Source organism: Macrobrachium nipponense, chromosome 1 (assembly GCF_015104395.2).
Source record: "Macrobrachium nipponense isolate FS-2020 chromosome 1, ASM1510439v2, whole genome shotgun sequence".
Classification (NCBI taxonomy): domain Eukaryota; kingdom Metazoa; phylum Arthropoda; class Malacostraca; order Decapoda; family Palaemonidae; genus Macrobrachium; species Macrobrachium nipponense.
Genome location: NC_087200.1, coordinates 184,779,836 through 184,806,159, shown reverse-complemented (window position 1 = coordinate 184,806,159; position 26,324 = coordinate 184,779,836). Strand labels below are relative to the sequence as shown.

At 36.6% G+C, this 26,324-nt stretch overlaps 1 protein-coding gene across 1 annotated transcript in view; it reads left to right on the top strand.

Annotated features, from left to right (window-relative positions):
• Positions 1–15,611, top strand: part of LOC135219022 (histone-lysine N-methyltransferase SMYD3-like) — a 29,558-nt gene extending 13,947 nt beyond the window's left edge. Inside the window, exons 3-6 of the mRNA XM_064255458.1 lie at positions 5,879–6,669; positions 13,268–13,389; positions 13,853–14,122; positions 14,988–15,611. Of these exons, the coding sequence (XP_064111528.1) occupies positions 6,507–6,669; positions 13,268–13,389; positions 13,853–14,122; positions 14,988–15,587 (1,155 nt within the window). The 5' untranslated portion in view covers positions 5,879–6,506 and the 3' untranslated portion in view covers positions 15,588–15,611. The remainder of the gene's footprint in view (positions 1–5,878; positions 6,670–13,267; positions 13,390–13,852; positions 14,123–14,987) is intronic.
• The last annotated feature ends 10,713 nt before the right edge of the window (positions 15,612–26,324 follow it).

Sequence of the window (26,324 nt, the reverse complement as noted above, 5' to 3'; positions counted from 1 at the left end):
ATGTTGGGAACCATGGGAGGGATCATTTGCAACTTGAGACCACAACTTGGAAGGAAAGGAGGGTCGTGTCCCCAAGGATGCAGATACTCCTTAGCTGCATAAATCCTACATTGAGATTGTAAAATGATTTGTCAGTATAACAATCTTGGGAACGAGACCTTGGCTGACAGTGGAATTGTTCCCTCAAGCCTTGAAGGCCTGGTTGGGCCTCAGAGGGAATCCTTACCATTAGGATTGCCATGGTTGAAGCTCACCGAGTCGGTTCTGGACCAGGTGAATTTTCTCATATCTAGAGGAGAGAACTCTCTTTGAGCCAACCGACCCATCTAAGCTGCTTCTACCAGCAATCCCTCATCAGAAGTACTTTTATAAACCTTCAGAGAGGTCATCTTGACTGCACAGATCGACTCGGACTTGGCTTGTCATGGTCCAGGTATGTCATTGGAGCAACTCCGAGCAGAAAAACATCTATGGAAGCATCAATAGGGAAAACTTGGTACTTGAGAGGTGAGACCACAGCTCTCTGCTGATGGGTTTGAAGTTTGTAAGTCACAAATCTGTCCTAACTCCGGGAAATAGACCTTGTGCTGGGTGGCTCCACTTTTCTCTTCAACAGAGAACAAGTAGAAGCCTTGATCTCCGCAGTGACAAAGACCGCTGGGCCTGCACACGCCACTCACGGAATACTCAGCCTTCTTCAACCCTCATCAGGCAAGGGTCCAAGCCAGCAGCCCTTCCCCCTTTTTTTTTTTTTTTTTTTTTTGTTCCTTTGCCAAACCAGAGAGAGGCGGTAGGGAGAAGAAGGGAGGAGGATGCTGGGGGGGTGGCATTCCCCTCAACGAGGTTGATGGTTAGCTTTTGACTGTTGAGTCATTGGGCAACATGGCAGAAAAAACACAGCAAAAACATGTGTACTGATGTCCTTTGAGTAGGATATTTTACTTCCAACTTCCATTAGATTCTTCCCTCACCCCCACCCGTTTACCGGTCGCTTTACAAACATGTTCCTGTCTCTTCCAAGGACCTGAGTGAGGCGAAGAAAATGCTGAAGAAGGGTGCTGTTGAAGTCGTGACAGACCAATCTCTAGGTTTTAATAGCAGGATCTTCCTGGTAGACATAATATCAGGTGGTTGGTGACCAGTCATAGAAAAACTATTCAATCTCTATTCAATCTTGGGGATGACAAGTAATAGATCTCTTTGGAACAGGGACACAACAGGAAGTTGCCTGCGTTTTGCTCAGTTGTCCTGGATCCCTGGGCTGCAGTGGGGAACGCCTTTCACCACCCATGGGACAATCTCAACAGTACGCTTTTCTTCCTTTCTGCCTTATTCATCAAGCGATCAACAGGGGTAATGAACACTGCAAATCTCAAAATGACCCTGGTTACACCCAAAATGGCCACATGCCAAGTAGTACCCAAACTTGCTGGTTCCACTATCCGAGGCACCAGGAGAGATCCCCCAGTTGCACGACCTCTGCCAACCACGCATAGAAGGGTTCCACCAGTCCTTAGAGTCCCTATCTGTTCACGGCTAGAGGCTATCCAGTGTCTCGTGCAAAAGAGGTTTCCTTGCCAAACAGCATTGGAGATGAGCAGATATCTTCAGGGTCTACCAAGGGAAATGGGCTATCTTCCATAGTTGGTGTCATGAAAGGGGTTTCTCTCCGGTGGAGCTACTATTCGGCAGGTAGCAGACTTTCTAGTCTTCCTTTACTGAGAGAAGCATCTCTGTCTCATCATTAAGGGCTACAGGGCCACCCTTGAGCTTGGTCTTACAGTTATAGGGCATAGATCTCTCTTCCTCTTGGGAGATCTTCGTGCTGGTGAGAAGCTTTGAAAAGTCTTGCCTGCCTGTGAACTCATGCCCATAGTGGGATGTGACTCTTGTCCTTCAGAATTTAACTTGTCCACCTTACGAGGCTCTACGAGAGTCATCAGACAGGGATCTGATCCTCAAGAGTGTATTTCTGCTTGGCCTGGCATATTGGCCAAGAGAGTAGGTGAACTTCGTGCTTTTTCTTTAATGTTAACCCCTACTGGATGGATGAGCTTCTAAGGAGTAGTAATAACAGGTTTGGGGTGGTGGACGTATTAATCCTTTAGAGAAGCAATATTAGGTGCCGTTGATTTGGAAAGAATTGGCCAGCAAAGAGGTGCCCAGTACTTCTACAGCCCATAAAATTCACAAATGGCAACTTTTACACTGCTTAAAATCACAAAAATCAGGCATCTCAGGACTTCAGCTCTGCTTCTCATCACAAGGGAGTATGTACTGTGACTCTATCTCACATGTACTGTGACTATCTCACATGATGTCTTTTTGTAAATTTACTCATGATTATACCAACGGGTTGCTGTTGGTTTTAGTTTTGTCTTTTACAATGGTAAGTTGGTTGTAAATGTAATTTTCCAAATTGCAAAGAAATATACATAAAACATGTACAAATCTAAAGAAGTTACTGTAACTTCGTTCTTGGTAAATTTATGTAAATATTTTACAACAAATATGGTCAGAATATTTTACTGATTTTATTTCTTGCCTGATTTGATATTGTGTTGTTTTGGTTTTGTGTGAGCTCAGATTTATAATTTTACTAAATAAAATAAAATTAGTTATTAGGAAAAGTTGTATATCTTTGTACAATTCACAATTGTTTTGTAAGGGGCCTCATAAGGGTTTGTAAATAGTCATTTTCAACTTCTCGTGGAAGGTAAGGAAAATGTTTTATTTTTTTCCTTCACTGTGTGCATTTGCATATCTTCCTCTTTCCATGCCTTATGTGTGTTTTTTTCCCTCCTATAAATTGGCCAACCTCAAAGTTTAAACGGCCTGAGGGGCTGTATATTGATTTTCTTACTGGTCCACAGAGTTAAACACTCAAGGGGATGGGGATCAGTTTTGTTCTAATTAATCCACCTGTTAGAGACCTTTTCAATCCCCTCCAAAGCGGACTTTGTAGGTAATGAGCGAGAAGAGATGTTGCTATTTCCAGTTAAAGTGCTTCTTCGCTATCTTAAAATGACTCTGCAACTCTGGCCTGAGATTTGAAGACTTTTGGCTGATCCAAGAAAGAGGTGCCCAAAAACACTATCTCTTAAGGCTTCGTGAAGCCATCAAACAAGGAGGACTCCTATTGCTTCCAGCCCAGAGTTCATGTAGTTAATGGCATTGCACCCTCCCTCATGTTCAAGAAGAATCAGTCTGTATATCAGGTGATGACAACACATCCCTAGATACTTTTTCCTTGGGTATTCTGGTGGCTGCTCAACAAGTTGTGAAAGGAAACAAACGGGCTGATAGTGAAGCAAAGGATGCTGCGAGATGTGATTTCTTAACTAATAAGGTGCCACATTTCAATATCCACCCAGTTATTAGAGAAGATATATCCATAAGAAATGGCAGCAGAGATGGTTTTCCCCTATTTGATCCACAAATACGGAAGTACACAAATATTAGAAAAGTATTGGTTTTTGGAGTTCAGGTTTCTGTCGCATCAGAAGATTTTAGATCATCCTAAACGCGGCTTAGGATTGGCCGTACCCGCTTCACTCATAGTTATATTTTAGAGGGAGCCAGTGGCAGTGCCCCAGTTTGTGGTCACTGTGGATGGTCAGCTATCCATTGAGCACATGCGGGTGCATTGTCCTAGATTTAATTGCCTTATGGTAAAGTACTTAATAGCTGGGAAGAGTTTTAGAAACTTTAAATAATGTTATTAAGGTAGATAACCTTATGGTTATCTGAAAGAACTGGTTATTTTAATAAAACATGGTTCATATATATCTAGTAAAGATTTTAGTAATTTTTATTTTATAAAGTTGTTTTTAGATATTAAATTTTGATATTTATTTTTTCATTAGTTATATCTATCATCATTCTTCAATTGTTTACGTTCATATGTGAACATATTCTTATCATTCATGTTTATTCATCAGGGTGCTGAATAATCCCAATGAGTTGCAGCGCTTGGTCCTCAAGACCTAAATTTCATATTCAATCAATAAAAAGTTGTGTAGCTCATCCAGTTCCCTTAACAGACAGGTAGCACCTATTCTAAGATGTTCGGTAATAGAAGTGAAGTGTGACTGGCCTCCCACCCTTTCTCCATTTGTACCTTGTCTCTTGGCGGGTAGAGGATAGGTTCCTAGGTCATCATACTCTGGACAGACACAGATGCAGATGAATGATCAGTATTTTTTCATGGTTATGATCTAATAGAAGCAAATCCCCACCCCCTCTCTAGCGAGATGAGAGAGGGTTGGGCAATAAAATTAACCTATTACTTAGCCCAATTTTATTGTCTGCGACACAATGTTCTTCATTTTCTTTTCAGAGTAATGCTGCTTTCAAACCCATTATGTACGTACTTTGAAAAGTGCAGAAGTCAGACAATCAAGCACAGGTTTTTTTGCCCCTCTGATCAGAGGCATTGCACTGATTCCTTTGCGTTGATACTGCACGACCAATAAAAATGCAAAGACTGATGGTTTGTATTCTTGTAGAAGTAAATGAAAATTTTTTTTAATTTTTTTAAGTAATCAAATGATGAGGTCTTTACATAAAGTGCCCACCTTGAGCCATCCCCCAAGCCTTTACCTGGGTTATAAGGCAAGTGGTTATGTAACTCAGCGAAGGGAGGGATGAGCTAGGGTACCCCTCACCTCTCCCACTGGTAGCCAAACAACCTTGGTGTGTAGAATAGCCTGCTCCTGCTTGCGCTAGAAGGCAATTCTTATGTAAAGACCTAAGGTTTGTATAGTACAGGCAGTCCCCTGGTTACGAAGGGGTTGCTGTTTCATGAGACGCATTGTAAGCCGAAAATCGTCATAAGCTGGAACATCGTAAAAAAATCCTAAGGAAAACCTTACTTTTAATACTTTTGGTGCATTAAAAAAACTATGTAAACTGCACTCTTATTGCATTTTTTCATTTTAAAAAAAACCTTCAAATATTGATTATTTTGCAATTTTTGGAGTCATTTCTTCTGCCAGATCAGCGTTGTAGGCGCCGTAAACCCCCGGAATGTGCGTCGCAAACCTGGAAATAATTTCTGATAAATATAATTTAAAAGTGTTGTAACCTTTACGGTTGTAAGCCAAAACCCATCATAACGCCGGGGGGACTCCCTTTATTAGGAGAATTACAAATTACTTTTAAAAATTGTCATTTTTTGTCTACTCACCAGCTTGCGTAGAAGGTAATTCCTGTGTAAAGACCTCAGGTTTGTATGTTAGGAAAATTACATATTACTTTCAAAATTTGTCATTTTTTTTGTCTACTATTGGTATGATGATAAAATTTTGTTGTTGTTGTTAGTACCCCCCCTGAAAGTGTGTTGACTCTTGAGATAGGTACTAGAATGAAACTCACTAACTGAGCCTTTGCCGAGTTTTTATGAAGTTTATCATTTTTGCTTTGGAGCAGTTTTCACTAAAAAGTAATTTATATGAAAGTAAAAATTACAGGTAATTTATGTTTTTGCACTCTTACTGCATGTGAAATCTTTTGGAATATGATGTTTAATGAAAGTCATGAGTTCATTCCTTTGTGAACATTTTCACACAACAGCTGTAATTGACCATGTTTCGGGGGGAATCTTAGCTATATCTGTATTGTGGAGCTTGGTCCAGAACTTGTATACCATTTGCACTATAAGGTGGGAACTCTGTATACCATTTACACTATAAGGTGGAAACAGGTTGCAATTAAGCCTTTTTCTATGGTATGATAGTAATAGAAGTAAACCTTCATGACCTATAAATTTCAACAAAGGTAAGAGATGAAAAAGTGTCTGGTAATACTGTTAACTTGACTAACACTCACATTGCCTTAATACATGTTAATACATTGCCTAATACATGTTAATTTACAGGAATCAAAAGAAATGGCTTATTTCAACTTCGTAGAGTGCTTCATGGAGTTGCTGCTCTCTAATGTTGAGCCATACTCTGGCATTGCCCTGGTGCGTTACAAGGGAAAAAAGGACCTGGATGAAATCCTTCACTGGGCATGGGACAATTATCATTTTGATTGTGATGCTTTGGAACCATCGGTGAAGTCTGAAGATGAAGCCGAGCGCTTGCGATTTGCAGGTGATTTACATTTTCAAATGAAGAGTTATAATAGAGCCCTGGCATTCTATAATCTGAGTATCATGGCTGCACCTCATCCAGTGTTGAGTAATGAAGAGGTTGAAGGAAGTGAAGACAACACAACAGAGTTTGCCTTTCCTCGCATCGACCCTGCCAGGTATGGTGGCGTAGCCCTAGAGAGATGTACTGCCTTGGGGAAAGGATTTGCAAGTAGATCAGCTTTTATGTTGAATTTGAAGACTATGAGAAATGTTTGCAAGATATTGATCTGGCTCTAGATACGGATGTCCAGAAGAACTACGTCCTCAGCTTGAGGAAAGACGGTTAAAGTGCCAAGCAGCGCAAAGGAAGGTTGGACGCCCAGACTGCAGGACAAGACGTTTGGCTGCAGATAATCCATTTTTAGTGATGCTAAGGGAATCCATGAAGGAGCGATTATCCGTCAGGTTTCTGAAGCCTCCAGCGTTAATCGACCCCAATCCGTGCACACCAGCTCTTAGTAGTGCTGTCGAAGTGTCACACTGGCCCAATAAAGGAAGAGGACTGATTGCAACTAGAGATATCAAACCAGGTCGGTATCATCTCGACTAAAGTTTATGAAGTATCAATTATGTTATTATACTGTATCTTAATGGCTCTCTCTCTCTCTCTCTCTTCTCTCTCTCTCTCTCTCTCTCTCTCTATCTCTCTCTTCTCTCTCTCTCTCTCTCTTCTCTCTTCTCTCTCTTCTCCTCTCTCCCTCCCCCTCCAGTCTTTCACCTAACCCGCCCAGTATTTCATCCATTTAATCCATATTGACTCCTTAGCTCTCCCCCTTACCAAATTTCCTATCTTTATTATATTTATAGCCACATTTTCACCCCATCCTCTTAGACTTAAACTAACGTAATCTTTAAAAAAAAAAAAAAAAACTTGAAAGTAGTAAGTAGTAGATGAAGCAAAAAAATTTTCACAGTTAGGGGCTAACTTGGAGGTTCTCTGCACAGGATTCATCCACATTTTAGGTGTTTAACATTATGAATTATCCATATCATTGTGTTGTTATTTTTGTTATCCCATAGAACCAGGGTAAAATTTCGATATGTAACACCCAAGGCTGGATAAAACTATGAGATTCGGCCAATTTAAAAAAAAAAAAAAAAAAAAACATCAGTGCAAAGAGGAAGATATGCAAATGCAGATGGTGTTAAGGAAAAAAATGAAAACTTTTCCTACCTTCCATGAGAAGTTGAAAGTCACTATTTACCAACCTTGCAGGGCCTGTTTAACAAGACTATCATAAATTTTACCAAGTTATACATGTTTTTTTATAAGGTAAAATTTTACTTTTTTGTAAAATTATAATAACTCGCACAATATCAAAACAGATTAGGACTAGAATTGGTAACAAATTCTGAGCATATTTGTAAAAATTGGATACAAATTCTGAACATATTTGTAATAAAATATTTATGTAAAGTTATTGAGATCAAAGATGCAGTACCTTTTTTTGAATTGCACATGTCTTTTAATATTTCTTTGCACTTTTATTTGCAAAATTACAATGATAACTGACATGCTATCATGAAAGATAGAACTAAAATCGACAGCAACCCCTGGTTATATTTATGAGCAAGTATATAAGATATCACAAGAGAGAGAGTGAGAGTCGCACTCAGTACATCTCCTTGAAGTCAAGTAAACCAATAACTCATGAGGCGCCCACTTTATCTGAACCAGTCTAAAAGTTCCCGTTAGTGAATTTATGGGCTATAGAAGTAGAAGTAATAGCACCTCTTTCCTGCCCGATTCCCCCAAATTGATGGTGCATAAATTGTTACTCCCCATGAGTAAACCCATTAACAACTGAAACCTGTTATTGTTACTGTGATTATATCTCTATATAATGGAAGTAGCAGTAATAAGAAGAGAAAGTAAGAAATGTTTAAAAGTATTTCCTGTACCACACTAAGCTGATCAAATACCAGCAAGTTTCCTGTTGGGGACTCCTTATTGAGCCATAATAAGTCTTATTACTTCTTGAAGGGAGGAAGGAGACACTATATACCTATAAGCTAGTATGATCATTTGACATAGTATATAGTACATTTATATACAAGTGGACGGAGAGACAGCCGTCACGGGAGAAGGGTAGAGGTGGATAAAGTACAGTTACCATGTCCTCGGATCATTGCCATATTCAGAATGAAATAGTGAAATGTATAGTACTTGATATATATATATATATATATTATATATATAATATATATATATATAATATATATTATATATATGACACCATTAATATTCCATCGTGGGTATACAAAGTGTACATGATGTTGTAATGAATACAAGGGTGGTAAAATGTGTAGTAGTCATTCCAACTCAAGCGGGCTCTTTTCCACAAAAGCCGTTGAGATCTGCTTGGGACCACTGGAAGGTTAGATACTAGTTACCTTTCTGTGCCCATCCAAGGGACCTGGGATAGATGGTCTTCACCAGGGGATGGCACTTGACGTAGAAAGCAGTGAAAGTGCCACCGGACTCGGTAGTGAATGTGCCACCAGACTCGGCCACTGGGCAGACAGTCCTTGTAGTCCCATGATCTGCCACAGCTCAAAACGACCAACCTTGCTCCAGTGGTTGGAAATTGGAACCTTGATCCTTACTGTTTGACCAATGGTTAACCATGGGAAGTGGGCCAGGTCATGCTGATCATACTGTAACCTCATTTGTCTAGGAGGGCCCGCTGCACAACAGTCACAATCCGCAGACTTGGCCTGCCACTCCTTTTGAGAAAGATGTAGGTATAATGGGTCTGCTCTTGCTGTGGCTCAGAGTTCCTGGAGAGTTCTGTCAGCTCCCTGGGGTGGCGATGCTTCCTCAGAGGTGACGGCATTGATAGTCACAGTACTACTTAGGTGTGTTGTGGTATCAGCAAAAGTAATTTCATCCTCTGGAGTAGAATGACGTGCTGGGCTCTTGATAAAGCATAGGGAATGCAAAGCTGCCTGCCAGGCCGCCACATGCTGTGTAGAGGTATGCTGAACTGTTTCCTTTAGACGTTGAATGCTGGGATTCTCGACGGCATTGAATGAATAGTGGTTAAGAATTGGGATGAGTGGTCAGTGATTCATGTAGATGGTAAAATGCTGATGCTGAAGGCGTGTGATGTATAACCAACACTTAGACATAACCCCCAGGTCACAGCTAATATCTCAGTTCACGCAAGTAAAGCAAGACAGCCATCTGTTAGAATGGGGAGCTTGCACTGAAACTAGACGAAAGTTCCGCCATTACTGTTGTCTTGTAGGAGGCATGTCCAGTCCATAGAGGCCCAGATCACAGGTAATATCTCCAGTTCAACGGCAGTAAAGCAAAGACAGCATCTGTTAGGACCGGGAGCTGCACTGAACTAGACGAAAGTCTGCCATTACTGCTGTCTTGTAGGAGGGCATGTCCAGTCCCGGAATAGAGGCTGGAGGCATCAGTCTGGAGAACACAAGGACTCGGGGTATGATAAGAGTGGCCTTACCTCAACGAAATGGCTCATGTGGTCTGGAGGCCAAAGAAATTCTTTCTTAGGGCTCATCAGAGGGCATAGAGGTTGCGCTGCAGCATCAGTAAGTATCTGGGTGAACTCTGTTACCGAATCACCAACCCCATGAATGACCAAAGGTCAGTCAAAGTCAAGTCGGAGTGGAAAAGTCGAGGATTGTACTTACCTTACCAGGATCAGCTGATATGCCCTTTCCTGAGAGTTGTTGTCCACGGAATGACAGGCAGAGTGCAGCGACTATGAGCTTATTCCTGTTAAGACTAATCTTGAACTTATGTCATCTGGTAAGCATCTCGTGAATTCGCTGAAGATTAGTTGAAGTAATCTTTATCGGCATGAAGTATTTCATCAATCACATTGATGCCATTCTTTCTACCTTGAAGGGTCATGTTGCTGGGAGGCAGAAGGCATCACCTGTAGCTGGGAAACAACATTGGTCCTCTACAGTGTTTGAATCGGCCACATGGTGTGATGAATGTTGTCAGGTGCTATTTATCTTCAGCAAGTTCAATCTGCCAATGTTTTTTTTTTCCCTCCGCTTAAGGCATCTGCTGTGGTAAAATACCTTGCCTTCGAATCAACACTGCAGATGGTGGCGAATGGAGTCAGAGTTGTGTGATGGTTGACAGTGATATGACACCTGAGGCTGCAGATGGTGGCGAATGGAGTCGGAGAGTTGTGTGATGGGTTGACAGTGATACGCACACTGAGGCCCTTGGCTATCACAACGAGGGGTAGCACCATTCTGGAGGATCCTCACCAGCAGGTTTGGTGATCCCTTTGGTCACCATGGTGTCGTGTACTTCCTTGACCTGGATTCAGAAAGCGAAGGATATCTGACATGGTGTTTGGACAGTAAAGGGCACTGCACCATCCTTAAGGTGAATCCTCATAGGAAGACCTGTCATTGGCTGGATCCTCTTTGGGGACTAGCATGTCCGTGAATTCTCATAGAAAGAACTCTGACCTCAGCAAGGGATGTGGTGACAGAAAGGGAAGTTCTTTGAACCTGTTCACATGTTTGACTTGAATAATTGGCTTGGGGAAGTCAGGAAGGATGATGGCTACTTCTAAACCTCGGCTCTAGACCTTGACTGTAAGATAATAGTGGGCATTGGATGCCATCGTGAACCAGTATCAGGGCAAAACAGGATTGCTTGTTAAGAGCATGAGTAGTCTGGAAGTTGGCCAGAGCGAGGTTTCTTTAGTGAGCCATCTGCGCTTGATGTTACATTTGTAGAGAAAGGGTTCAAACTATTCCTTGGGCTCTTCAAGTGATCAAGGTGCTATGATCCATTGACGGTGACTTTGGTGCCTGTATCAGGTAACATCTGAACCCGAGATATAACATAGCCAGGGGAAAGGAGTTCACAGATGGGGTTTGTGTGACATGCCAACAGCTGGACTTCGTTGAGGGCTGAAATATACCTGAAGCAGGTGGGGTAGCAATGCCACTTGATTGGCCACATGAAAGCAGTTCAGTGTTGGCAGGGCATTTCGGTGCCCTGGCCCAATGCAATGGCCTCAGTTTGTGCAATTACTATTAGCTGCAGGGCACTCGTTGAGTGTGTGGGAACGAATAGCAGAAGTTGCCTTCCTGGCGGGCGCTTACGAGCAGCATGCACCGTATTGATGCTGTCACATCAAGGGAGATGAGTTTCTGCACTAATTTCTCATCCTTGATTACCATGAGAGTTTCTGCACTAATTCCCATCCTTTACCCTGAGAATTATCATCTTCTGAGTCTCCTCACTTACTGGAGAATTCCCAGGGACAAATGTTCACTTCCTCTGTGGCATGTTATGTTTGATTTGTGCATAAATATCTGAAAATGTTTCTCCCTCTGTTTTACAGCCTAAGAGTTCTCTTATGCAAAGGGCTTCAATTCATAGGCTATTCACATGATCCTGTAGCACATTCAAGAACACCTTCTGCAATCTCATCTGTATTGGGAAGAATATTTAGGGTGTGATTTTAGAAGGTCCTGTGTCTTGAGCGTAAGACACATTCTAAGCTGAATGAGTTGCTTTGCTCTGGTAGGCTTGGATAAATCAACCCATCGACATCTCCATTCATGAAAACTCGCAGCTGCTAGAAGGGCCAGGGGTTTGGGGGGCCCACTTAAGATGTTGGAGGTGGTGTAATAGGCATTGACAATCTAGGTGAATCTGGAGAAGTAGCAGTAACCAACCTCTGTAGCAATGTCGTAGTTCATCTTCTAGCATCCTCTTGTAACCGAGTTTGCTCCAAAATCTTAATTAAATAGGAAATCAGCTCCTGTAGCTGATTGTGGATGAGTGTAATGGGGAGAGAGAGGCCCTTGTGCCATATCCTCCACTTGGAGTAAATTGTCCTTCCACTTGAATTAAATTTTCCTCTATGATGAATAAATTCTCCTCCCCTGGTTTGCTGTTGGATATCTGTAGAATCCTCTTGAATTAATGAATGATCCAGGGGTTATTATAACATGAAAATGCTTCATTCTATAAAGAAGAAAAGAACATAAAAAGAATAATTCATTCCTTAGAATAAATGTTTTTACATTGTAAAAACCTTTTATTCTGGCAGTGCCAGGGTTTTGTGCTGGAGTAATGGTGGTATGGTTCCCAGGGATGTAGGAGATAACTTGACCGTTGGTGACTGGTTAGTCGTCAGTCGTAATGTATTTCAAACTCGGTTACCCATAAAAGTTGAAGTGGCTTGATGTCGATGTGCCTGCCAATCATACATAGCTATTGTCCTTACTCGTTTGAAACATGATACAACCCCGGGGACCACTGAAAAACACTTTATGGCAACACTGAAAGTACACACATATTACACTTCATAAAGCACTGAACATTGAAACACATGCCATTAGGAAATCCTTGGTATCCAAGGTGTAATGGTGGCTTTGTCCGTCGTCGTCTTGCTTTAATTAGAAACACTTGTAAAGTCATATCACTGTGCCATGGTTGGGACTCTTTTATTGAGCGTAGTCTGGCTTAGTACATCCTTTTGACTGTTCCTCTTGAAGGAAGGGAAGAAACTATTCATAAACTAGTAGGTTCATTTGAGTCGGCAGCTACATATATAAACGTGGATGGAGAAACATCCGTCACAGAGAAAAGTGGACGTTACTCTTGAATGCAATGGCCAGAAGGCGAGAAAAATGCAATGTTACCATGTCCTTGGGAGGTTCTTTTCAGCATACCTTCGCCCTCCAGCTGCAACCACTTTCGTTCCTTGTACTGTACCTCATTTCATATTCTCTTTCTTCATCTTGTTTTCCACCCTCTCTTAACACTTTTATTCATAGTGCATTTGGGAGGTTCCCCCCTTTACACCTTTCAAACCTGTCAATTTCCATTTCAGTGCTGAATGATCTCATATGTTCCAGTGCTTGGCCTTTGCCCTAAATTCTAGATTCAACTAAACTCGTATTCGAAAGGGAGTATTAAATTATAATATAAAGTACCTAAGATGTATTAATCGCACGTGAGACGTCTGTAATATGTGCAGTTGGTAAATAAAGGGTACATGATAATCCAATGAGTACAAGCATAGTAAATTTTTTGGTTAATGTAAAGTCTCACGTTTCATTTATTTACAGTTACTATACTGATCTGAATGTAAAATTTAACATCTGTAGGTGAGGTACTGTGTCTGGAAAGGGCATATGCAGTTGGTCTTGGTAAAGGCCAGTTGACTACAAATTGCTCCACTTGTACTCGCGAGTGTGTGAATCCTCTTCCTTGTCCTGGCTGCACCCAGGTAATATGCTCAGTTACTTTGTTTAGGGTAAATTTCATGTGTTTGAAAGAAAGTACATCCAATTTCATATCCAGGTGTCGTTACCTAGGAAATGTACAATCTTCATTATTTTGAGTTCATGGCTTAATTATTCACTGACAGTGGTTCGAAAAATACTTAAACGTAAGCTTTGTAAATACAGTGTGTTTTATTCAATTTATTTGATTAAGTTTTATGCTGTTTTTAGGAAAGCTCTACGATCAATTCAAAGTATGTTAGTCCTCTTTTAGGTGATTGAGTATGTTAGTCATTTTAGGTGATTGAAGTTTGTGGTGCTTTTTAGGAAAAGTTCTGTAGCACTCAAAAATGCCTGTAAAATAAAGACTTCTATATTAAAGAATTTTTAATTTATGCTTTTTACTAAGATGTGTTAAGTACTGTAATTTAGAGTTAGTACATTCACTCAGTCCTTCGCCCCTTCCAGGTTGTGTTCTGTAGCAAATCCTGCCGTGTTAGAGGTCTTTCAGAAGACCACTGGCTTGAGTGCAAGATTTTGACCTCTGTGCTTGCCCATCATTTAGAGTCTAGGGCATGCGCCTATAAATTATTGAAAACATTTAACTGCAGTCAGATGATATCTATCTGCAATAAGCTCAAGGATGATCAACCATCACTTCCTGAGCAAGTAGGATTCGATAGCACAGGAAAGTACAGTCGTCCTCATTTCAGTCAGTTTACCATCTTCATCAAGATTTGAGTACATATTCACTGGAAGATCTGATAGCAGAATGTTGCATGCATTTCGGTTGGCAAAATTCATGGAGTGAGTGGAAGATACTTCGTTGATGGTACGGGAAACCAATACCTGTGACTAAAGAAGATTTTCTAGAAACCTGCAAGATACTAGTCTGCAACTTTGTTAGGAGTGCAGCGAATTCCTTTGGTGTTCCTGGACAAAAGGTTGGTTTAATGATTTTCCCTAAATGTTCTGTAAACAATTTGGAGTTTTACCCTTGTAGTTGACTTTACCAGTTTTTAAATAGCATACTAGGGAATTGCCCTCACATGTTAAATTTAATACTTTACCAATATAGATGTTTAAGTCTTGCCTCTGCAAAGTACTTGGTATTTCAGTAAACTGGCACTCGTCCTAGGTCATCCTCATGGGCCAAAATTTCTTTTAAACTTGTAGTGTGCACGTTTTTCAATGATATTGAAAAAGTTTTATATTACCATTACGTACTAACATTTTTACGTATTTCAAGAGAAACCTTTCGAGAGCATCGTGAATACCACCACGTTTGAGAGTATTTTGAAAACCACCAAAACAAAGTTTGCTAATTGTCTCAAGGACTTCAACACTATGAAGACAAGCATTGAAAAATCCCTTTTTAGTTTTTGTATGTTCGGCAAAATCTGTATTGACTGGTTTTCCCGAGTCTTAACCAACAACGTATTCTTACTGTGATCACTACTCAGGAACAGTAAAAACATATGATTAGATATTCTCCACAGATTCCACCTATTTGGTGACTTAAAATGTAATGTTGCATGTTAAGTGTTGGTTCCATGCATCTGTTGTTGTTGTTGTATGACTGTCTTCCTCTGTATAATTTCAGATGGCAGCTTTCAAACTGTACCCAACGAAAAGTCTAGTCAACCACTCGTGTTGTCCTGTTATGTCACACTCTTCCTTTGGTCGGGAGACTTTCGTTTATGCCATAAGACCAATTGTATCTGGTGAGGAGCTCACAATTTCTTATGGAGATTACTTCAACACTGAAGTGAAGAGTGTAAGAAGTGAAAAACTCCAGAGGAACTATAGATTTGTGTGCAGATGCCAAGCCTGTGAAGAGAACTGGCCAACAACCAAGTGTCTGCCTGCAATTGTGTTGCGCTGCGAGTATTGCAACAAACCACACTCCAGTGTGGATGTGCAGTGCGATGATTGTCTGCCAAGAACAAGAAGTCGGAATGCAGTCGCCAAGAAGGCGCCAAAACGGAAGCAGAATTCTCAGGTGGCTCCAGCACTCAGGGTCTTGCATCGAGTGGAGGGCAAAATAAGAACGGGAAAACCCATATCTAAAGAGGAATTCAGACGCCTTTGCGAGGCATCAGAGGTGGCCTTTAAACATTCTGCAATGCCTTCCAAATCCCTGGTGGGTTTCATGGGGTCAGTAGAGGTTTGTGCTGATGCTGGATTGATGTACACTGGGTGAAGTGACTGACTAGGCTACATTTAAGTGCTTTCCCCCCACCTTTATTTTTATAAGTGTCATGCTTTTCTTAAGAACCCCTGGCCAAGCAGTTTTTTTTTTATGGGTTTGTTGAACTGGTCATCCAGATTTTTAAAAAATAATTAGTGGGTATTTTGTTTGGTTGAAAAAAACAAGTATCGGGTATTTTAGTTTTTTTTTGAACTCTTGGCTCAGCTGTTTTTACAAATAAGTATTAGATTTTTTATTTTAACTTTGATAAGCAGTTTACTCAGTAAAGTTTTAAACTGAGCAAAGCAGGTTTCCTATTCACGTGTTATTATCAAGTAGCAGGTAGGTTTCAATCTCAATCTCTTCTCTCTCTCTCTCTCTCTCTCGCTCTCCTCTCTCTCTCTCTCTCTCTCTCTCTCTCTCTCTCTGATTTTTGTAAGAAATAATGGAACGAGATCAAAGCTTTTGAAAATGTAAAGGATTATATGATTGGTGCTCACTTGATTATATAACGATGAGGAATTTTATTTTATATATATATATATATATATATATATATATATATATATATATATATATATATATATATATATATATCACATACATACATACATATATATACCTACATATATATAAAATATATCATATATATATATATATATATACATATATATATATATATATACATGCACAATTAGTATTCCACTTGTATCCCTTAGTATTCCACTTGTATCCAAACTTCTGTATTGTTTTTGAGTAACCAACATTGTCAGCATTGCAAAAACAAACCGGGGAAAAGTAAAGAAATATTTTCCTGAAATGTATGTATACCAGTACCTGGGTTTTTTTATGTAAAAAAAATAAATTCTAGGCGAAACTATGAGGTGAAGCATATGTTTTACTACTACTATTCCATTGCATTTTTGTTAGTGATTATAAGGTACACGCAGTATGAGATGTAAAAAGCTTACATTAACTCCCACGTGATTGTGGGAATCGGCCTAAATAAGAATTTATTATGTTAAATGTATGTACATGCTTCTGCTAAATAAAGTGGAATTGAAAGGACTAAAGTGTTAATGAATTTGGAACATGTATATATGTAACGTGTTAAAATAGACAGACACTTTACAGAGAGGGGAACAGTGGAAAGAGAGCTGTTTTCAACAAAACGACCACAATTCATCCTCTCAGACACACAAACAATTTAGGAGTTTCTGAAGAAAAATGTACAAAATCTTACATACCCCCCCCAGAGAAAGAAAAGAATGTTAGTTAAAAGACCAGCAAGATCCTTATATTCAAAGTAAATGTATTCATTAAGTAAATAAACAAAAATTAAGATTGGTTAGTATCGGTTTATTATCAGCATGAGAAGATTTTTTTGTAATTAAGTTTGTTTGCACTGTACTTCAGAGGCTTCATGTTGTGTTTTGCAACCGTTTAGCCACACTAGTCTGAAATGTAGGAGCAATTTAGCGCAAACTTTGTGTAATGCACACATGAAGTTGCAGATATTAAATTCACTGCACTCTATGGCCATAATCACTCCTATGGCTATAAGGAATTTTATTCTACACTATATATATGTAGTCGAATTTTGTTTAGTGGAACAACTATTGAAGGTTTACTTTCTTCGTCCACAGGAATTTATAAAGTTCTATGTATCAAATCTGGATAAGGTTCAGTAATCTTATTTAACCTGAAATCAACCCTCTCAGTTCTTCCCTCTGTTTGGAACCAGGAAAAGACCATGGAGAGGTTATTGGTTCAATTATCCCTTGCCTCTTCATTTTTTGAACTTCTCTTTCAGTAATCTTAGGGGAGTGTGCTACTCTTTTATAAGTTCGTATATAAATTGGCTCAGTATTCTGTGGAATCTGTATTCATGTGATATGTCTTCAGTAACGACCATTGATTCTGCCAAGTTGGGCTCTAGCACAGTTTTCTGTGATAATCTTTAAGTGAATCCTTATCCTAGCCTCTTCCCAGATGTGTTACTAAGATGAATTCAATATTGTTTATTGATTTTGCCACTTTTTTTTCCTTCTCTATGACTTGAATAAGGGAAGTGTATTCCTCTGTTAAACCTATTTCTCTACCTTATGGTAACTTAACCTTCCGTTCTGTTATAACCTGTAAAACTAGTTTACCCTGTCTTACCTCATTTAGGCTAGAAAAATAATGTATTCCATTTGCGTGTGATCCTTCTGTTATTGCAAGAATGTCTTTCCCTCATAAATTGGAGTTTGCATTTAATCCAAATTTTTACTCTAAGTCTTAGGTCTCGGTTTAATTTCAAATAAGAGGATCCTTGTTAACAAGGAGTTTCCCGATTAGTTTTCTTCAGATGTTTTACTCGGTGGTATTCTAGAAGTCTTGTGTTTCCTTCTGATCACTAGTTGCTCTTTAGGTAAATCAATTGTGATTCCTTGTCTAGCCATAGTTAGGTAGCCAGTTGATAAACGTTCAGATGCAAAATTTATTCCTCTTGCTGCTAGAACTTTTCCTAAAGCTCATTATTGTTTCAAGGACTTTTCGATACGTACGGCCTACTGCAACGTGTTTGATGAGGTCACTGGGTGAGGTCAAGCTTTCTTATAGACCCTATACTCTGCTAACCACTGACCTCTATTGGTTAATTTCCCTCGCTCTGCTAACCACTGACCTCTATTGATTAATTTCCCTCGCTTCTGCCCTTTGCCCTGTGCTCAGTACAGTACGAAAAAAAAAATACATAATTGCTACCGTCTGTTGATTGGAGTCTTCAAGCTCAATATCGCCTGTATTGTATTTCCGTTCTATCAACTATTTTCTGTATGCCTTTATTCATATATTAAGAAATTTACTCGATTGCCGACATCGATTCTATTATAGTCTCGGCCAACTACATTTCTGGCTAATCGAGTTTTTGCCTCTTGGCACAAGGACAAGTATAGTTATTCTGTACATTAGTGATTCTTGATACTCTTGTAAATTACGGTATGTTGTGTAATACACCAGCAAATTCCACGATTTGTTACAGAGTTCGTCGCCCAAAAGCGTCACTGAACTGTCTGTAAATCCCATACTAGAGACTGATGCTAATTTGGATGGGTTATACTTTTTTTTTTTTTTTTTTCCTGTCCACCCTTCTGTGTGCTCTCGCATGTAACACTGCGTACATTTGCAACTGAAAAGTGTTTTAATAATTTACTGTATGCGATTTACACCGTTAATATTCGAAATAGGATATTATTGTTGAGTGAAAGCTACCTTTTCGGAGTGGCGAATGGAACAGCCAGACGCAAATTCCATTAAACATATGCTAAACCAACTTGCGTCATATCGTATCGGGCTAAAGCCTACTTTATAAAAAATAAAACTATACTGATAATGAAGTAACACGTAGCTTAGTGTGTGTGTGTGAGAGAGAGAGAGAACTAACGAGAAGCAAGGCTTCATTAATTTTAGCTCTCTCATCTGTTATCCCCCCTGAAGATATGCGGCTGTCGGCATCAGCTAACCAATGGTTCACTGTATATGATTCTAGCCTACTTTCGTCTGGATGGGAATCTTCAACTTGTCCACAGAAGCGTGTGGCTTGTGTTATTACAGCTGCCCGATTCATTCTTCTATTTCGGAACGTGTTAGTACTATTAGTAATATTATTATTAGTGTTATTGGCACTGTATTATGGTTATCGTTAGTATGTTATTAAGGTTAGTTCCCTGAATCACCAAGGTTTGAGAAATTGGGACTGGGATTCGACTGCGTCTGTCTGGTGTTGGTCTTGAATTGTATGAGCTATCTCTGACAGTGTCGAGTAATTCGTTAAAGGCTTATGCATTTTCCCCCCAAAATTATTCACATATGCTACTCATCATTATACAACAGCATAAAAAAAAAATCATATATGAAATTGGGAACAAAATGTATCACGAAAAATTATTCAAATAAAATTATACACAGCATAATATTCAAAGAAAAATTATATGTATTGTTCACTATGCACAACAGTACCTAAAAAAAAATTCTCATGCACTGTTAGTTCAAAGATATAATAGTATATAAAAAAAATTCATTAATTTGGTTTCAAAGTGCACAACCTGTTAAAAAAATTTATTCAAATAAATGAGACGCAAATACATAAGTATTCAAAATTATATATCACCAACAGTGCAAAAAAAAAAAAAACCTAAGACTTCCTAGCTATTAAACAAAAAAAAAATTTATAAAAATCTTTATACCCTTGAGAGAGAATTAAAAACAAAAAAGTTTTATATTTTCTAAGGGAAATAATACACAATCTTTTCACACACTCTATAGAGAGAGAATAAAAAAATTCAGCTTCGCAAACTTATATGTAGTTTTTGTTGTTCTTTTTACTTTGATTTCGATATCACTTCCTCGTTGTCGGCACTCGAATTTACCTGTTGTGTTTCAAAATCAATCTTGACTGACGCTCTTTTTTATTTTTTCGGCAAAGATTCTTCCTTGTCGAAAATTCTTCAGTAATGATGATTTTTAAGGGGCGCCGGCCGGCTTAATGGGGATGTTTTTCGTTCAATTGCAATGCACTCATCCGTTTTTAACAGATTATTTATAGAAATCTGTTTGAGTTCTTGTCGGCTGCTGCAGTTCAACTTCTCGGCTCGATGATGTTTTGTCTTTGTCGGGCACTTGTTATGCATTCGTTTCTAACACGCTACGCCTCGTTTCTTCTTCGAGGGGAAAAATTGCTCTCGTTGTTTAAAGTTTATGATTACACTTAATTTCCTTGACGTCTTCAAGCAGGATTTTATCGATCACTATTATTCTTCCGCCGTCGTTATTAATTCTAAGTTCTATTTGTCGATTAGTATCACTGTTGGTAACTCGAAATGTCTATTTATTTAACTATATTCACTACACGTTACATCTGGATTCCACAATTGCTGGCACCAGAAATGTTAGAGACTGTAGTGTTCGTGTTTAACATCTCTTACCTGCTTCTCTCTTCTAGATGATTTGTACTACGATCTGGCTATACGTTTAAGTCTTTATTCTACTTCTTAATTGGTAGTTCTGGATTAGTAATAATAGTCTCTCAGGAGTTTCTTTACTATTGCAAAGAATACAAGTTACAGTTACACAAATTACAACTTAAGAACCTGTTTTGGATCACTGGCAAAGTCTTGCCTCTTTACTGTATGACGGCGGCTGGTCCTCCTCTTCTCTCTCATAAGATTTCATAGAGACGGTGTTATGGCTGTTGCCGCTCACCCATCTCGCTAGTGTCCTGTGCCTAAGAGGTTTTTACGTCTATGGTTGTTGACTAAATTTGACTCACACACAGAAGCTCAATTCTCAATTCTCTCTCTCTCTCTCTCTCTCTCTTCTCTCTCTCTCTCTCTCTCTCTCTCTCTCTCTCGTTATTTCCACTGTACTACTCTGATTATTCTCTCTCTTATGTTTTTACGCTACCCTATCTAATATTATTTCTCATAGCTATCATTACACGTGTTGTGCCATGACATGGCGTGACCCAGGCTTTATATTGGGGGATGTATGAAAACGTATTCAATTTTGGGAATAGATTTATGTCAAATGTGTATAAAATCATATCTTAATGCGCATAAATGAGTCAGGACCACAGCATTTAAAATATTTATCATAAAAAATGCTAGCGTTTGGAACTGGCAATACCTCGCAATTATATAGAATATTATCTAGGATTTAAAGCCTGCTGGGTTCGAATTATTATTCTATCAATTGTTATTTCAAGCTTCGGAAAACTTTATGACTCATGTCGTATATCGAACGTGAAGGTACCGTACTAATGGAACTTCACTGGGAACATTTTCCAAAACCATGCAAAACCACCTACGCAGACTGAGTAAAAATACATCATTATACACCATTATACAGAATTTATAGAGGACCATGTTTATTATTTTATATTGCAGTGAAGCTGTTTTTAGAAAATGCCCATTTAAAAAGAGTTGAAAGACAAAATTCGGAAAAAAATGCATTTTCAGGGGTTTTAACATCAACCTTTGTCTAATCATAGGTACTATAATAATATCACAAAGTATACATCATTATATATCATCAGAAAAGTAATTTAATCTACTTTAATTTCGTATATAATAATATTTTTGATAAAATGCATTTTTTTAGTAGTGTAACGCGAAAATGAAACAAAAACGCGATTTTGGGGGTTTTGCCCCCCCTAAACATTTTGATAGGGGTCCCGGGCATTTTTTTTTTTTTCTTATTCTTCTTTTTTGGTAATACTAGGGAATAATGTGGTAAGAAATTTGATCCCGGTTCCGCTCTTTAATTTGGAACCCTTTTCGAACCATACCACCTTCATAAATTGAGTAAGATGTATGTTATTGTACCCCATTATATAAAAAGAATTTAATTTTAATAGTACAACGAAAATGTTTTCAGAAAATACCCATAAAAAAGTTAAAAGACAAAATTTGGAAAAAACTTTATTTTCAAGGTTTTAACATCAACATTTGTTGAATCATAGTACTATACGAACAAAGAAAAGCAAATCATATACATCATTAGAAATGTCATTTACTTTACTTTAATTTCCTATATAATAATGTCCTAGATAAAATGCATATTTAGGAGTATAACGCGAAAGTCTAAAAACATCATGATATCGGGGGTGTTTGCCCCCTTAAAAATTTGCTAGTGGCCCCTTTTTTTTCTTTTTTCTTTCTTTCTTTTTGCAAATAGTAGGAATATTTGGTTATAAATTTTTTCCGGTTCGGCAATCATTTTGAAATGCTTAAATTTCAATTCTCGTTAATATATAGTAAACCCAAAATGTTGTTCTTCGCGTTCATTAAAACGAATTTGATTGTAAAAAGCTTCAAAGACAAAGTATTTGATGGAAATACTCTCCCTAATTTTTTTCTTATCTTTTCTGCACTGAATAAAGGTATCAAATAGTTTAGTTCTAAACAAAACACAAACATGGTTAAACGCATCACTCATGTTAAATATTCTTGAATATAATAATACTCTAAACATTTATAAATGAAAATTATAAACTAATGATTGGAGAGAAAGCAAAAAATAATTTTGACTAAAAAAAATGCTGGAACTACGGTTGCTCTCTGACCAAGAAGAAGACTCACAAAAAGGACCTATACAAGCCTAGTCCTTGAAGAACACTTGGCCCACTACACCAGACGGATGCTGGGGGGGCAACCAGTAGCCTGGGGGACTACTGGTTGCTCTCTGGCCCAGAGTAGACTATCACTGATGGTCTCACCTGCAGTCTTCAAAGAATTAGTTGCTGTCTCGGGTCTGATAACGTAGTCAGTCACGTTTTCTTTCTCAGACTTCTTCAGAGATGTCAACTCCGTGTTTACTGCAGCCTAAAATTTATTCCTTAAAACTTGTATAGCCTTCTTCCCGTCGTCTTTAGCATCTCTTATAATTAAAGATAGGCTACGATCATCCAAAAGTTGCACAATCTGGGTATACACTTTGGCATTATCTTCGGCACTTGGGGAGCCGGAACCAGTAACCACTTCAAGTAACTTCTGCAATCGTAGATGGCCAAAGAACTTCACTTCCCATAATCCATATTTTGCCTTATCGTCGAAATAGTCTGCTACAGCCTGGGCCCATAACCTGTTGAGACGAAGATTGCGTGACGGCAGAAAAAATGGGCAATATATGGGAGGTTGCTTGAGTAAAAAGCCGATAATAACTTTACAGGCTACAACACCATTTTACTGCTTACTCTTCACGGAACAACAACAGTAGTTACAACTTTCACCAACAGAGGTACCAGCGGCAAATCACAGACAATGTAATAAAAATAAATGGTAAACTTAAATAGAATCATTCATCTTGAGTTTATTACTCAACAAGTACTATAAAACCCAAAAATCTATAAAAACAGTAAGGGGTGACCTTGTTGGGAACCGGGGTTTTTGGGTGGGGGGAGAACACACAAGAAATGGTAAATGTCCTTAAAACGATAAGGGGGGACGTACTGGGAAACCGGGGTTTTTTGGGTGGGTGGGGTGAATACAAAGACGACGACAATGAACACTAGGAAAATCACGAAAAATTAAAAGAAGGTTTGCTTCAGGAAGATAGGTAAAAATAATGAAATAATATCAATGTATATTAAAATTTAATAAATTAATAAATAAATAAACATAAATAAATACATAAATAAAATAAATAATAAATAAAGTAATGAATAAATAAAAATAAATAAATTCATAAACAAATAAATAAGAAATTAAAAATATAAAAAGTAAATAAAATAAATAGATTAAGAAAGAAAGAAATAAAAGAAAATAAAAATAATGGATAAATTATTAAAAATAAAAACAAATGAATATAAATATATAATAAAGAAAAATAAATAAATAACTAAAACAAATGAGGATATAAATAAATAAAACTAAATAGATAAAATAAAATAACAACATAAATAGAATTAAATAAATAATTAAAAATGAATAAATAATAATCATTTATTAAATAAATAAATGAATAAATAAAAATGATTAACTAAATAAAAAATTATAAATATAAAAAATTGAAAAATAAGATCATGGATAAAAAATAAAATAAATTAAGTAATAAATAAAACATATATATATATATATATATATATATATATATATATATATATATATATATATATAATATATATAAAGAAAAATAAATAAATAACTAAAATAAAAAAATTAAATTGATCAATATATAAAAATAATTAATCAATATAAATGAATAAATAAGTAAAAATAGATAAATAAATAAATAAAATAAATGAATACATAAGAAAATAAAAACAATAAATTAAATAAATTAATAAAAATAAATATACAAAAATAGATATATAAATAAAAATAAATAAATAAATTGAAACTAGAATACATAAATAAATAAATAAAAATATACATACAAAATAAATAAATTTTAAAAATTAATAAATAAACAAATATATAAAGATAGATAAATATGTAATAAATAAAAATAAAATGAATAAATTAATAAGGAAAAATAAATCAAAATAACATAAATAAATAAATAAATACACAAATCAATAATATGAATAGAATAAATAAAAACAAATTATTAAAATCAGTGAAAACAAATAAATACATAAAATAAATAAATTAATTAAAACGAATAAATAAATAATAAAACTAAATAAATAAATATAAAAGTGAATAAATTAATAAGAATGAATAAACAAATAAAAGAAAATAAATAAAAATGTACAGAAATATGAGAATGAATGAATTAATTAATTGATTAATTAAAAGAATATAAGAATAAATAAATAAATAAATATAATAAAAAAGAAATAAAACCAATGCTAATAACAATAATAAAGATAAAAATAAAAAATTATTAGCAAAATAAAAATTATACTAATAAACAGAAAACTAAGAATAATAAAAGTAAAACGAAAAGAAAATTTAGATCAATATATAAAAGATAAAAATAAATTAATTAAAATAATTATATATATTATAAAAAGAAAAAAATAATAAGATAAAATAGAATTCCCATAAAAAATTAAAACAAAAAATAATAATAAAAATAGAATAATAACATTGAGAAAAATAGAAAAAAATAAATAAAAATATGAATTAACAAAAAATAAAAAAAATTAATGAAAATATTCTAAAAATTATAAAAATAAAAATATAATAAAAATAGTAAAAATATATAAATATAATTAACATAAGAAATATAAAAGTAAAAATAAAACTAATAAAATGAAATGATATTAAAAATAAATATATAATATAGATAAAAATAACAAAAACAAAGTTAACAATAAATAAGATAAAAATATTAAAAATGAAATATATGAAAATAATAAAAATATAAATAAAGCTAATAAGAAAGAGTAATTTTATACAAACCAAATAAAATAATCAAATAATAATAAGTAAAATATAAATAATAATGATAAAATAAAAATTTTAAAAATAATAAATATATACAATAAAAATAAAAACAATACTAATAACTATAATAAATATAAAAATAAAAATGAAAAAATAATAATTAGAACAATAAAATAATAATAATAATAATAAGCAGAATCCTTGAACATGAATATATGGGGATAAGGAAAGCACCATCAGCTTCCTCAAAAATACAATGGGCAACTGGAATACAGTATTTACAAGTCTGGGACAAGACTAGGAGAGGTCAACATTGGGAGAGGGACTCACTGCCCCCACTACTCTTCGTAGTATCCATGATTCAAATGACATAAGTACTACAGAAGATGGACCCAAGCACGACTTGGTCGAAATGCCCCCAAGAAAGCAGCTGCGGTTACTGCCATTGCAATGACAGGGAAGGACAATCCTTCAGCTCTAGTAGGCTCTCAAGCACAGAGCCTTATATTTGCTGCGCCTCCCAGAGTAGTCTACTGAAAATTCCACATGAAGTGGTAATGTTGAGAGTCCAATGTTTTTTTTGCATTTTCTAATACTATAGGATATAACAATTAAAAAACTGCCGAGTGACACTCTGTCCCCTTTGGGGTAAATTATCTATACCCTAAGTAAGTTTGAAGTATTTACGCGACAAAAAATCTGTTCAAGTTTATACTTCCGTGTGACATTTTTATTATTCTCTTCTTTCTAACAGATGAATAGTTTTATTGTTATTTGGAAAAATACATGGCCATAATTGAGAAGAAAATTACCAATATTCAGAAAAAAGCCTTGTGAAAAATCCATTAAAAATGTATAAATAGTTATCATTATT